Genomic DNA, 13,081 nt, shown 5'->3' with positions numbered 1-13,081 from the left:
TGGCCCTTGCCTCCAGTGATATCTGAAATAATTTCTTTCAGCTCTAGGTCAAATAGGGTTTTCCCCTTGAAGGGAATATTTAACAGTTTCGTTTTGGACGACACATCAGCCGACCACGATTTGAGCCAAAGCGCTCTTCGCGCCCTGATGGCAAAACCTGAGTTTTTCGCCGCTAGCTTAGCTAATTGGAGAGCGGCATCAGTGATAAAAGAATTAGCCAGCTTTAGAGCATGAATTCTATCCATGACCTCATCATATGAAGTCTCCCTCTGGAGCGACTCCTCCAGGGCCTCGAACCAAAAAGCCGCTGCAGTAGTTACTGGTATAATGCTGGCAATTGGTTGAAGAAGAAAACCTTGCTGAACAAAAATTTTCTTCAGCAAACCTTCCAATTTTTTATCCATAGGATCTTTGAAAGCACAACTGTCCTCTATTGGTATAGTTGTACGCTTAGCAAGTGTTGAAACAGCCCCTCTACTGTGGGGACCGTCTGCCACGCGTCCCGCCTGGGGAGATTTATGGGGAACATTTTCTTAAGATAGGTGGGGGAACAAACACCTGGTCTCTCCCACTCCTTAGTCACAATATCCGCCACCCTCTTTGGGATCGGAAATGCCTCAGTGTATACCGGGACCTCTAAAAACCTGTCCATTTTACACAATTTTTCAGGGACCACCATGGGGTCACAATCATCCAGCGTAGCTAAAACCTCCTTGAGCAGGACGCGGAGGTGTTCCAGCTTAAATTTAAACGCTAAGGAATCTGACTCTGCCTGCTGAGAAACTTTTCCTGTGTCAGAAATTTCTCCCTCAGACAGACCGTCCCTCACTGCTACTTCTGAGTTTTGTGAGGGTACTACAGATAAATTGTCCAAAGCTTCAGATTGCTCATCCTCTGTATTTAAAACTGAGCTATCGCGCTTTTTTGGAAAAACAGGCAGTTTGGATAAAAATGCTGCAAGGGAATTATCCATTTGTTGTAAAGTAATAGGGGCCAATGCGCTAGAGGTACTAGGCAACGCTTGCGCGGGCGTAACTGGTGTCGACACATGGGGAGAGGAAGGAGGACTATCCTCATTACCTTCCGTCAAAGAATCATCTTGGGCTACATTTTTAAGTGTCAATGCATGGTCATTAAAATGTTTAGATACCTTAGCACACTTTAAACACAAATGCAATGGGGGTACCGCCATGGCTTTTAAACACATAGAACAAGGTCTATCAGTAGGCTCAGACATGTTTGACAGACTTAGATGGCACTCAAATACAGAAAAACATAATTTATGCTTACCTGATAAATTTATTTCTCTTGTAGTGTATCCAGTCCACGGATCATCCATTACTTGTGGGATATTCTCCTTCCCAACAGGAAGTTGCAAGAGGATCACCCACAGCAGAGCTGCTATATAGCTCCTCCCCTCACTGCCATATCCAGTCATTCGACCGAAACAAGACGAGAAAGGAGAAACCATAGGGTGCAGTGGTGACTGTAGTTTAATTAAAATTTAGACCTGCCTTAAAAGGACAGGGCGGGCCGTGGACTGGATACACTACAAGAGAAATAAATTTATCAGGTAAGCATAAATTATGTTTTCTCTTGTTAAGTGTATCCAGTCCACGGATCATCCATTACTTGTGGGATACCAATACCAAAGCTAAAGTACACGGATGATGGGAGGGACAAGGCAGGAACTTAAACGGAAGGAACCACTGCCTGTAGAACCTTTCTCCCAAAAACAGCCTCCGAAGAAGCAAAAGTGTCAAATTTGTAAAATTTTGAAAAGGTGTGAAGCGAAAACCAAGTCGCAGCCTTGCAAATCTGTTCAACAGAGGCCTCATTTTTAAAGGCCCAGGTGGAAGCCACAGCTCTAGTAGAATGAGCTGTAATCCTTTCAGGGAGCTGCTGTCCAGCAGTCTCATAGGCTAAGCGTATTATGCTCCGAAGCCAAAAGGAGAGAGAGGTTGCCGAAGCTTTTTGACCTCTCCTCTGTCCAGAGTAAACGACAAACAGGGCAGATGTTTGACGAAAATCTTTAGTAGCCTGTAAGTAAAACTTCAAGGCACGGACTACGTCCAGATTATGCAAAAGACGTTCCTTCTTTGAAGAAGGATTAGGACACAATGATGGAACAACAATCTCTTGATTGATATTCCTGTTAGAAACCACCTTAGGTAAAAACCCAAGTTTGGTACGCAGAACTACCTTGTCTGAATGAAAAATCAGATAAGGAGAATCACAATGTAAGGCAGATAACTCAGAGACTCTTCGAGCCGAGGAAATAGCCATCAAAAACAGAACTTTCCAAGATAAAAGTTTAATATCAATGGAATGAAGGGGTTCAAACAGAACTCCCTGAAGAACTTTAAGAACCAAGTTTAAGCTCCACGGGGGAGCAACAGTTTTAAACACAGGCTTAATCCTAACCAAAGCCTGACAAAATGCCTGGACGTCTGGAACTTCTGCCAGACGCTTGTGCAAAAGAATAGACAAAGCAGAGATCTGTCATTTTAAAGAACTAGCTGATAAGCCTTTGTCCAAACCCTCTTGGAGAAAGGACAATATCCTAGGAATCCTAACCTTACTCCATGAGTAACTCTTGGATTCACACCAATAAAGATATTTACGCCATATCTTATGGTAGATTTTCCCTTCCGAGCCTGTATTAAGGTATCAATGACTGACTCGGAGAAGCCACGCCTTGATAGAATCAAGCGTTCAATCTCCATGCAGTCAGTCTCAGAGAAATTAGATTTGGATGATTGAAAGGACCTTGTATTAGAAGGTCCTGCCTCAGAGGCAGAGTCCATGGTGGAAGAGATGACATGTCCACTAGGTCTGCATACCAGGTCCTGCGTGGCCACGCAGGCGCTATCAGAATCACTGATGCTCTCTCCTGTTTGATTTTGGCAATCAGTCGAGGGAGCAGAGGAAACGGTGGAAACACATAGGCCAGGTTGAAGAACCAAGGAGCTGCTAGAGCATCTATCAGCGTTGCTCCCGGGTCCCTGGACCTGGATCTGTAACAAGGAAGCTTGGCGTTCTGGCAAGACACCATGAGATCAAGTTCTGGTTTGCCCCTACGATGGACCAGTTGAGCAAACACCTCCGGATGGAGTTCCCACTCCCCCGGATGAAAAGTCTGACGACTTAGAAAATCCGCCTCCCAGTTCTCTACGCCTGGGAAGTGGATCGCTGACAGGTGGCAAGAGTGAGACTCTGCCCATCGAATTATCTTTGAGACTTCTAACATCGCTAGGGAACTCCTGGTTCCCCCTTGATGGTTGATGTAAGCCACAGTCGTGATGTTGTCCGACTGAAATCTGATGAACCTCAGTGTTGCTAACTGAGGCCAAGCTAGAAGAGCCTTGAATATTGCTCTTAACTCCAGAATATTTATTGGGAGGAGTTTCTCCTCCTGAGTCCACGATCCCTGAGCCTTCAGGGAGTTCCAGACTGCGCCCCAACCTAGAAGGCTGGCATCTGTTGTTACAATCGTCCAATCTGGCCTGCGAAAGGTCATACCCTTGGACAGATGGACCCGAGAAAGCCACCAGAGAAGAGAATCTCTGGTCTCTTGATCCAGATTTAGTAGAGGGGACAAATCTGAGTAATCCCCATTCCACTGACTTAGCATGCATAATTGCAGCGGTCTGAGATGCAGGCACGCAAATGGCACTATGTCCATTGCCGCTACCATTAAGCCGATTACTTCCATGCACTGAGCCACTGACGGGCGTGGAATGGAATGAAGGACACGGCAAGCATTTAGAAGTTTTGATAACCTGGACTCCGTCAGGTAAATTTTCATCTCTACAGAATCTATAAGAGTCCCTAGGAAGGAGACTCTTGTGAGTGGTGATAGAGAACTCTTTTCCACGTTCACTTTCCACCCATGCGACCTCAGAAATGCCAGAACTATCTCTGTATGAGACTTGGCAATTTGAAAGCTTGAAGCCTGTATCAGGATGTCGTCTAGATACGGAGCCACCGCTATGCCTCGCGGTCTTAGAACCGCCAGAAGTGAGCCCAGAACCTTTGTAAAAATTCTCGGGGCAGTGGCCAACCTGAAGGGAAGAGCTACAAATTGGTAATGCCTGTCTAGAAAGGCAAACCTTAGGAACCGATGATGATCTTTGTGAATCGGTATGTGAAGGTAGGCATCCTTTAAGTCCACTGTGGTCATGTACTGACCCTCTTGGATCATGGGTAGGATGGTCCGAATAGTTTCCATTTTGAATGATGGAACTCTGAGGAATTTGTTTAAGATCTTTAGATCCAAGATTGGTCTGAAGGTTCCCTCTTTCTTGGGAACCACAAACAGATTTGAATAAAATCCCTGTCCTTGTTCCGTCCGTGGAACTGGATGGATCACTCCCATTACTAGGAGGTCTTGCACACAGCTTAGGAATGCCTCTTTCTTTATCTGGTTTGCTGATAACCTTGAAAGATGAAATCTCCCTTGTGGAGGAGAAGCTTTGAAGTCCAGAAGATATCCCTGAGATATGATCTCCAACGCCCAGGGATCCTGAACATCTCTTGCCCACGCCTGGGCGAAGAGAGAAAGTCTGCCCCCCACTAGATCAGTTTCCGGATAGGGGGCCGTTCCTTCATGCTGTCTTGGGGGCAGCAGCAGGCTTTCTGGCCTGCTTGCCCTTGTTCCAGGACTGGTTAGGTTTCCAGGCCTGTCTGGAATGAGCAAAAGTTCCCTCTTGTTTTGAAGCGGAGGAAGTTGATGCTGCTCCTGCCTTGAAATTTCAAAAGGCACGAAAATTAGACTGTTTGGCCTTTGATTTGGCCCTGTCCTGAGGAAGGGTATGACCCTTGCCTCCAGTAATGTCAGCAATAATTTCCTTCAAGCCAGGCCCGAATAAGGTCTGCCCCTTGAAAGGATTGTTGAGTAATTTAGACTTTGAAGTCACGTCAGCTGACCAGGATTTAAGCCATAGTGCCCTACGCGCCTGGATGGCGAATCCGGAATTCTTAGCCGTTAGTTTAGTCAAATTAACAATGGCATCAGAAACAAATGAGTTAGCTAGCTTAAGCGTTCTAAACTTGTCAATAATTTCATTCAATGCAATGGCCTCTTCCAGGGCCTCAAACCAGAATGCCGCCGCAGCAGTGACAGGCGCAATGCATGCAAGGGGCTGTAAAATAAAACCTTGTTGAATAAACATTTTCTTAAGGTAACCCTCCAATTTTTTATCCATTGGATCTGAAAAAGCACAACTGTCCTCAACCGGGATAGTGGTACGCTTTGCTAAAGTAGAAACTGCTCCCTCCACCTTAGGGACCGTCTGCCATAAGTCCCGTGTAGTGGCGTCTATTGGAAACATTTTTCTAAATATAGGAGGTGGGGAAAAGGGCACACCGGGTCTATCCCACTCCTTGCTAATCATTTCTGTAAGCCTTTTAGGTATAGGAAAAACGTCAGTACACACCGGCACCGCATAGTATCTATCCAGCCTACACAATTTCTCTGGAATTGCAACTGTGTTACAGTCATTCAGAGCAGCTAATACCTCCCCAAGCAATACACGGAGGTTCTCAAGCTTAAATTTAAAATTAGAAATCTCTGAATCAGGTTTCCCCGAGTCAGAGATGTCACCCACAGACTGAAGCTCTCCGTCCTCATGTTCTGCATACTGTGACGCAGTATCAGACATGGCTCTAACAGCATTTGCACACTCTGTATCTCTCCTAACCCCAGAGCTATCGCGCTTGCCTCTTAATTCAGGCAATCTAGATAATACCTCTGACAGGGTATTATTCATGATTGCAGCCATGTCCTGCAAGGTAATCGCTATGGGCATCCCTGATGTAATTGGCGCCATATTAGTGTGCGTCCCCTGAGCGGGAGGCGAAGGGTCTGACACGTGGGGAGAGTTAGTCGGCATAACTTCCCCCTCGACAGAACCCTCTGGTGATAATTCTTTTATAGATAAAGACTGATCTTTACTGTTTAAGGTGAAATCAATACATTTAGTACACATTCTCCTATGGGGCTCCACCATGGCTTTCAAACATAATGAACAAGTAGGTTCCTCTGTGTCAGACATGTTTAAACAGACTAGCAATGAGACTAGCAAGCTTGGAAAACACTTTAAAACAAGTTTACAAGCAATATAAAAAACGTTACTGCGCCTTTAAGAAACACAAATTTTCCCAAATTTTGAAATAACAGTGAAAAAAATGCAGTTACACTAACGAAATTTTTACAGTGTATGTAATAAGTTAGCAGAGCATTGCACCCACTTGCAAATGGATGATTAACCCCTTAATACCAAAAACAGAATAACAAATGACAAAAACGTTTTTTAAACAGTCACAACAACTGCCACAGCTCTACTGTGGCTTTTTACCTCCCTCAATACGACTTTTGAAGCCTTTTGAGCCATTCAGAGAAGTCCTGGATCATGCAGGAAGAAGCTGGATGTCTGTGTCTGTAATTTTTGCTGTGCAAAAAAACGCCAAAATAGGCCCCTCCCACTCATATTACAACAGTGGGAAGCCTCAGGGAACTGTTTCTAGGCAAAATTCAAGCCAGCCATGTGGAAAAAACTAGGACCCAATAAGTTTTATCACCAAACATATGTAAAAAACGATTAAACATGCCAGCAAACGTTTTAAAATACACTTTTATAAGAGTATGTATCTCTATTAATAAGCCTGATACCAGTCGCTATCACTGCATTTAAGGCTTTACTTCCATTACTTCGGTATCAGCAGCATTTTCTAGCAAATTCCATCCCTAGAAAAATATTTTAACTGCACATACCTTATTGCAGAAAAACCTGCCCGCTATTCTCCCTCTGAAGTTACTTCACTCCTCAGAATATGTGAGAACAGCAAAGGATCTTAGTTACTTCTGCTAAGATCATAGAAAACGCAGGCAGATTCTTCTTCTAAATACTGCCTGAGATAAACAGTACACTCCGGTACCATTTAAAAATAACAAACTTTTGATTGAAGAAATAAACTAAGTATAAAACACCACAGTCCTCTTACGACCTCCATCTTAGTTGAGAGTTGCCAGAGAATGACTGGATATGGCAGTGAGGGGAGGAGCTATATAGCAGCTCTGCTGTGGGTGATCCTCTTGCAACTTCCTGTTGGGAAGGAGAATATCCCACAAGTAATGGATGATCCGTGGACTGGATACACTTAACAAGAGAAAATACACTTTTTGAAAAAACGTTACTTTGCCTTTAAATAATAAACAGCACACACTTTTTTACCAAATCTCAAAAAAACATCCGATCTTTATGAAATTTACACCATATGATCCTAATGCTTTGAAAAGATTGCACACCAAGTTTCAAGCCAATTAACCCCTTATTGCCCAAACCGGAGCAAATTGAAGCTGGCCACCAGTTTAACACACTACCTTCATTGGGGATTAGTTTTGGAACGAAAATAAGCCTCCCTGTAGTCCTCCTGCAATCTCTGGACTCTACATGTGAAGCTGCATGAAGCTGTCTTGTAAAAGAACTGCGCAACTGAGGCGCGAAAATTAGGCCCTCTCCCTCTTCACTCCTGAGTTGTGGGGCCTTCCTAAGCCAAATTAGGTGTCTAAAATTATGCCAGGCGTATAAAACACATAAAAAGTGTTCCAAACATGATAAACACTTGTGCAAACATCAGATTATATTAAAAAATAATCGATTTTACCCATAACAGTGTCCACCAGTGATTTAAGCCCTATAAACTAAGCCATCCTTCTATACTGAGTCTCAGAAAATGGCTTACCTTCCCTTCCCACATGGGGATTTCTATCAGTCTTCTAGCATTACCAGGTCTTGTTAGAAAAAAATGACTGAACATACCTCAAGCAGTTAAGCCTGCAAACTGTTCCCCCCAACTGAAGTTCTCCGGTACTCAACAGTCCTGTGTGGGAACAGCAATGGATTTTAGTTACAACATGCTAAAATCATTTTCCTCTCAGCAGAAATCTTCATCACTTTCTGCCTCAGAGTAAATAGTACAAACCGGCACTATTTTAAAATAACAAACTCTTGATTGAAGAAATAAAACTACAAATCTAACACCACATACTCTTTACCACCCCCGTGGAGATGCTACTTGTTAGAGCGGCAAAGAGAATGACTGGGAGGGCGGAGCCTGAGGGGAGCTATATGGACAGCTCTGCTGTGTGCTCTCTTTGCCACTTCCTGTAGGGAATGAGAATATCCCACAAGTAAGGATGAATCCGTGGACTGAATACACCAAGTAAGAGAAATAAACCTTAAGCTAGCTACAACATAACTAATAGTTACATTGTAGCTAGCTTAGGGTTTATTTTTATTTTACAGGCAAGTTTGTATTTATTTTAACTAGGCACAATAGTTATTAAATAGTTATTAACTATTTAATAACTACCTAGTTAAAATAAATTCAAATTTACCTGTAAAATAAATCCTAACCTAAGTTACAATTACACCAAACACTACACTATAATTAAATTAATTACCTAAACAATATACAATTAAATACAATTAAAAAAAGCTATCTAAAGTACGAAAAACAAACAAACACTAAATTACAAAAAATAATAAAATAATTACAAGTTTTTTAAACTAATTACACCTAATCTAATCCCCCTAATAAAATAAAAAAGCCCCCCAAAATAATAAAAAGCCCTACCCTATACTAAATTACAAATAGCCCTTAAAAGGGCCTTTTGCGGGGCATTGCCCCAAAGTAATCAGCTCTTTTACCTGTAAAAAAAAAGTACAATACCCCCCCCCAACATTAAAACCCACCACCCACACACCCAACCCTACTCTAAAACCCACCCAATACCCCCTTAATAAAACCTAACACTGACCCCTTAAAGATCACCCTACCTTGAGAAGTCTTCACCCAACCGGGCCGAAGTCCTCAACGAAGCCGGGCGAAGTGGTCCTCCAGACGGGCAGAAGTCTTCATCCAAGCCGGGAAGAAGAGGTCCTCCAGACGGGCAGAAGTCTTCATCCAGACGGCATTTTCTATCTTCATCCATCCGGCGCGGAGCGGGTCCATCTTCAAGACATCCGACGCGGATCATCCTCTTCAAAAAAAGTCCAACTGAAGAATGAAGGTTCCTTTAAATGATGTCATCCAAGATGGCGTCCCTTGAATTCCGATTGGCTGATAGAATTAGCTTAGGCGAGATAAGATAGAACTTCATTTTATGTTATATTATCGGCGTATGATTTCCACAGTATAATAGTATATTACCTAAGACCAAAATATCTGCCTGTGGAGAATTACCATAAGTATCGGCCACTCTTGGGCCAAGATATAAAGGGGGGAGGGGGAGATTCAGCGGATAAGCACCACTATAAACATAGGGGAAGGGGTGGAGGGCGGAGCCATATATAAGTATAAGTAGGTTAGGGTACATGGTGCGGACTTAGAAGTGCCCGATCGTAGAGATCTTAGGCCTGTCAGCGGGGTCACTGTAGGCACGAGTTAGATATGCCTTGGAGAGTTAATATCCTTAGAAACAGATAGTGAGATACAGTGACGTCTTACCACAAAAAAAAAGAGTAGCTATATAGGGGCCCTAAGGCCACTCTGCTAATTAAACATCATCTTGCATTGAGTGTAATTATTCTACATGGCACTGAAAAAGGAAAGTTGTACATCTATAGTTAGTGTTGTGTATTCACGTAATTGCAATGTATCCAGTGGAGTGGGTATGGGTATAATATAATATCTCTGTAGGGGCCTTAGCCTAAACTTCACCATAATGCCTAAGGGCAGGGAGTCTATCCTACTCCAGCTTTTTTTTCACATCAATAAATGTTAAGTGCAATAGCCCACTCTGGCAGGAGGAATAATACTAAATACAACTTCTATAATAAGCAGAATAATTTGTTTTAGACCTCGATATAACTCTAATGTCTCTATTATTCAATGCAACAGGCAGTTTAACTATAACAGAAAAATATATCGTACAAACAATAACATATGTCTAAATATGACTTTCTTAAGCTTAGAGTTTATCAGTCTCTGTGTAGACTTAAACTGAAAAGAGGAATTGATAGAACTAGGGGTTCTAATTAAATGTAGGGAGTAGTACCCTCCTTTAATCCCAGCATAGTAAATTACTTATAGGTCTCAAGTCACTCTCCTGATACGAACATGAAAAGTGAGAGTCTGTTTACGTTTAGCTGGCAATATGTAAGGTCATATTGTATATCTGTTCAGTACTCTGTTTACATAGTGTGCTTTAAGATGTATAGTGTATTGTGTCATTATGAAATAGACTGTAAAACTCTAAAACATAGCTCCTGACACATAGTGTATGTTCTGTCGTTATAAGGCTCGACAGTGAAGAACAGAGTCAACGCCACACTTACCTCTCTAAAACAATACAATCCTATATTATATTGGCGGTTTAATATGGCTGTGTGCCAAAACAAAGTTAACAAACTAGGGGTACTATAGTAGGAGGGTGCGGGGTGAGAGGTGAACCCTGATACCGTAAGTCTCTTTAGCAGGCTGGAAATGATGGTTACCATCTTAGATGATCCAGCCCATTAAAGAGAAACTGGTGAGCGCATGCCAGATTTAGGGACAAGCAAACTTCCCTTACATGTCTAGAACAAAGTTTCCTGCAGTGGGTTTTTATGGCAGAGAAAATAGAATTTTGAAAAGCTATGCTTCCTCCACCATCCAGCTTAAAATGACTATCTTTATTAGTGAGTGCTGTGTTGAAGATGGTGCCCAGATATCAAAATAATTGAGTCTATGTGAATATTGAACATCTAGGATGCGGGTCCAGGAAATATAGGACAACAGGACATCGAAGGGTGGGAAGAAATATCAATCCCTCTCATGACAGAACTTTACCCTTACCTCATAGGATTGAGGTAGGGTCCTGTAATTAGAACACTGTTCTCTTTATATCTGAAACACTTGTCCCTCTGTTCTTTGTTGAATTTTATAATGTTCTTCGAGAGAATTGGGGGATTTACCTGCAGAAGTTAAATTGAATATTGAACTTTTTTGTATAAGGACTCGTGCGTTTTTTTGATTTCTCTTGTGTATATATTTTGTTTCACTCGAGCTGCACGGATGTTCCAGATCTACACATATATTATGTGATTTCTTATACTTTATCTGCATATAAACATAGAGATATATAGATATTCATAATTATTTTTCTTATTGTAGATGCTAGATAGTTGAGTGTAGCCCCCTCTCTTATTGGTTGTATCTACTTCAACTTTGAGCTGGCACACTACCACTGCTCCCAGGTGCTGGAATGTTTGGACTGACATTACTTCAACGTTTAGGGTACTTATTGCAATGTAGACTTGTACTAGGATGTTAGCGCTAGTGTATTTCTTTATTTTATTAATATATATATATATACACAGTATATATATATATATATATATATATATATATATATATATATATACCTTAATAAAGATGGTAACATTGGTTGAAATGGGTTGCTCTTTATATTTAAGGTTTTACCACTTGGCATGTGAGAATGTTTAAGTTGGCAAATGCCAAGCTAGTACAGCACTTATGTGAAAATGTGTTAAGCATGCCGTCAGTTATAAAATGTGTTAGTAGTGGGGGGGTTTTCTAGCAAACCATACCGGAAGCTAAGGAGACAGTTCCTGATTAAAGAGTCATGCTAAGAAGGCTGTGTAATTTTTAAATATTGAATTAGGAAAACTTACCTCTTTAGATCTTGTGAGTAGTGCCGATCTGTGTGGAGTTTGCTGTTTAGAATATACTGCACCATGAGGATTTCTCAGTCTACCTTCTTGTCATATCAAGATTTATGTCTAACCTTTTTTCAGACACAATTTGGAATACTCAATGTCAGACTAAAGACTTTATTACTTTTTGTTTTTTTGTATATTAACTTTTTATGTGTTTAAATACCATTGCTTGAGTTTTTTTTATGTATTTGCACTATCAGGCCCATTTATCAAAGGGCTTGCGGACCTGATCCGACACTGCGGATCAGGTCCGCAAGACCTCGCTAAATGCGGAGAGCAATACGCTCTCCGCATTTAACATTGCACCAGCAGCTCACAAGAGCTGCTGGTGCAACGCCGCCCCCTGCTGACTCGCGGCCAATCGGCCGCCAGCAGGGAGCTGTCAATCAACCCGATCGTATTCGATCGGGTTGATGTCCGGCGATTACTGTCCGCCTGTTCAGAGCAGGCGGACAGGGTTATGGAGCAGCGGTCTTTAGACCGCTGCTTCATAAGTTGTGTTTCTGGCGAGTCTGAAGACTCGCCAGAAACACGGCCCTTCAAGCTCCGTACGGAGCTTGATAAATGGGCCTGTAAGTATCTGGGTGTATGATTTTATAGTTTTAAACATATTTAGTTTGCGCAGTATATTTTCCGTTGCAGTTGTTTGTGTTTAAATTTTTTCACTTGGGGACAGGTGATTTTGATACTAATTAGACTATTCTCTACATATTTTTACAGATGTGCCTCTAATTATTTATTTTATTTAATATACTATAAACAACTATTTTAGTGAAACTGCGGCACCGACTACATTGCTTCTCACCTTAAAAAATGGCTGCTTTTTTACATCTTCAGCATCTCGCTCGCCTGATCCTAATCTTCTCTCTGGGTTCCTGCGTAGGAGCTGCAGTAATACAAATTCAATGCATTATTCTCTATTTAGTTAATTTACTAAAAATGAAAACAGAAAAAAAAATATATATATCTTCAACTAAAATCAGAAAAATAATTCAAATAGAAGAATTGTAAATTGAATGACATTATTAATTACATTTGTATTTTGCAATGGGCCTGTATCCTGATGCACTATTTTGTTTTGTTTAGATCATACGATATTGTGAATTAAGTGCATAATCTATTTGCTTTGGCAACATAGTAACATTTACCTCCTACTATATAATTATAATTTAGTTGCACTTTAATTGTCAAAAAGATAATTTATATAGTCCTGCTCTCACCCGTCTCATGAGTGCAATGGCCTCAGCAGAAAGGAAGCGTGGGTAACGAACTTCATCATTAACAATGCTGTCAAATACTTCCTCTTCCTCATCACCTGGGAATGGAGACTTAGGTAGAGGGAAAGGAAGCAGAGG

General features: G+C 41.6%; 1 protein-coding gene across 5 annotated transcripts in view; it reads right to left on the bottom strand.

Moving 5' to 3' along the window:
• LOC128663639 (serine/threonine-protein kinase N1) overlaps positions 1 to 13,081 on the bottom strand; it is a 410,416-nt gene that overhangs the window by 4,892 nt on the left and 392,443 nt on the right. For all 5 annotated transcript variants that reach the window (XM_053718067.1, XM_053718068.1, XM_053718065.1 and 2 more), the window contains exons 22-23: positions 12,947 to 13,054; positions 12,532 to 12,612 (exon numbers count right to left, since the gene is read on the bottom strand). In XM_053718067.1, the coding sequence (XP_053574042.1) occupies positions 12,532 to 12,612; positions 12,947 to 13,054 (189 nt within the window). The remainder of the gene's footprint in view (positions 1 to 12,531; positions 12,613 to 12,946; positions 13,055 to 13,081) is intronic.

This window comes from Bombina bombina, chromosome 6 (assembly GCF_027579735.1).
Source record: "Bombina bombina isolate aBomBom1 chromosome 6, aBomBom1.pri, whole genome shotgun sequence".
Lineage (NCBI taxonomy): Eukaryota > Metazoa > Chordata > Amphibia > Anura > Bombinatoridae > Bombina > Bombina bombina.
This window is presented reverse-complemented; position numbering and strand designations above follow the sequence as displayed.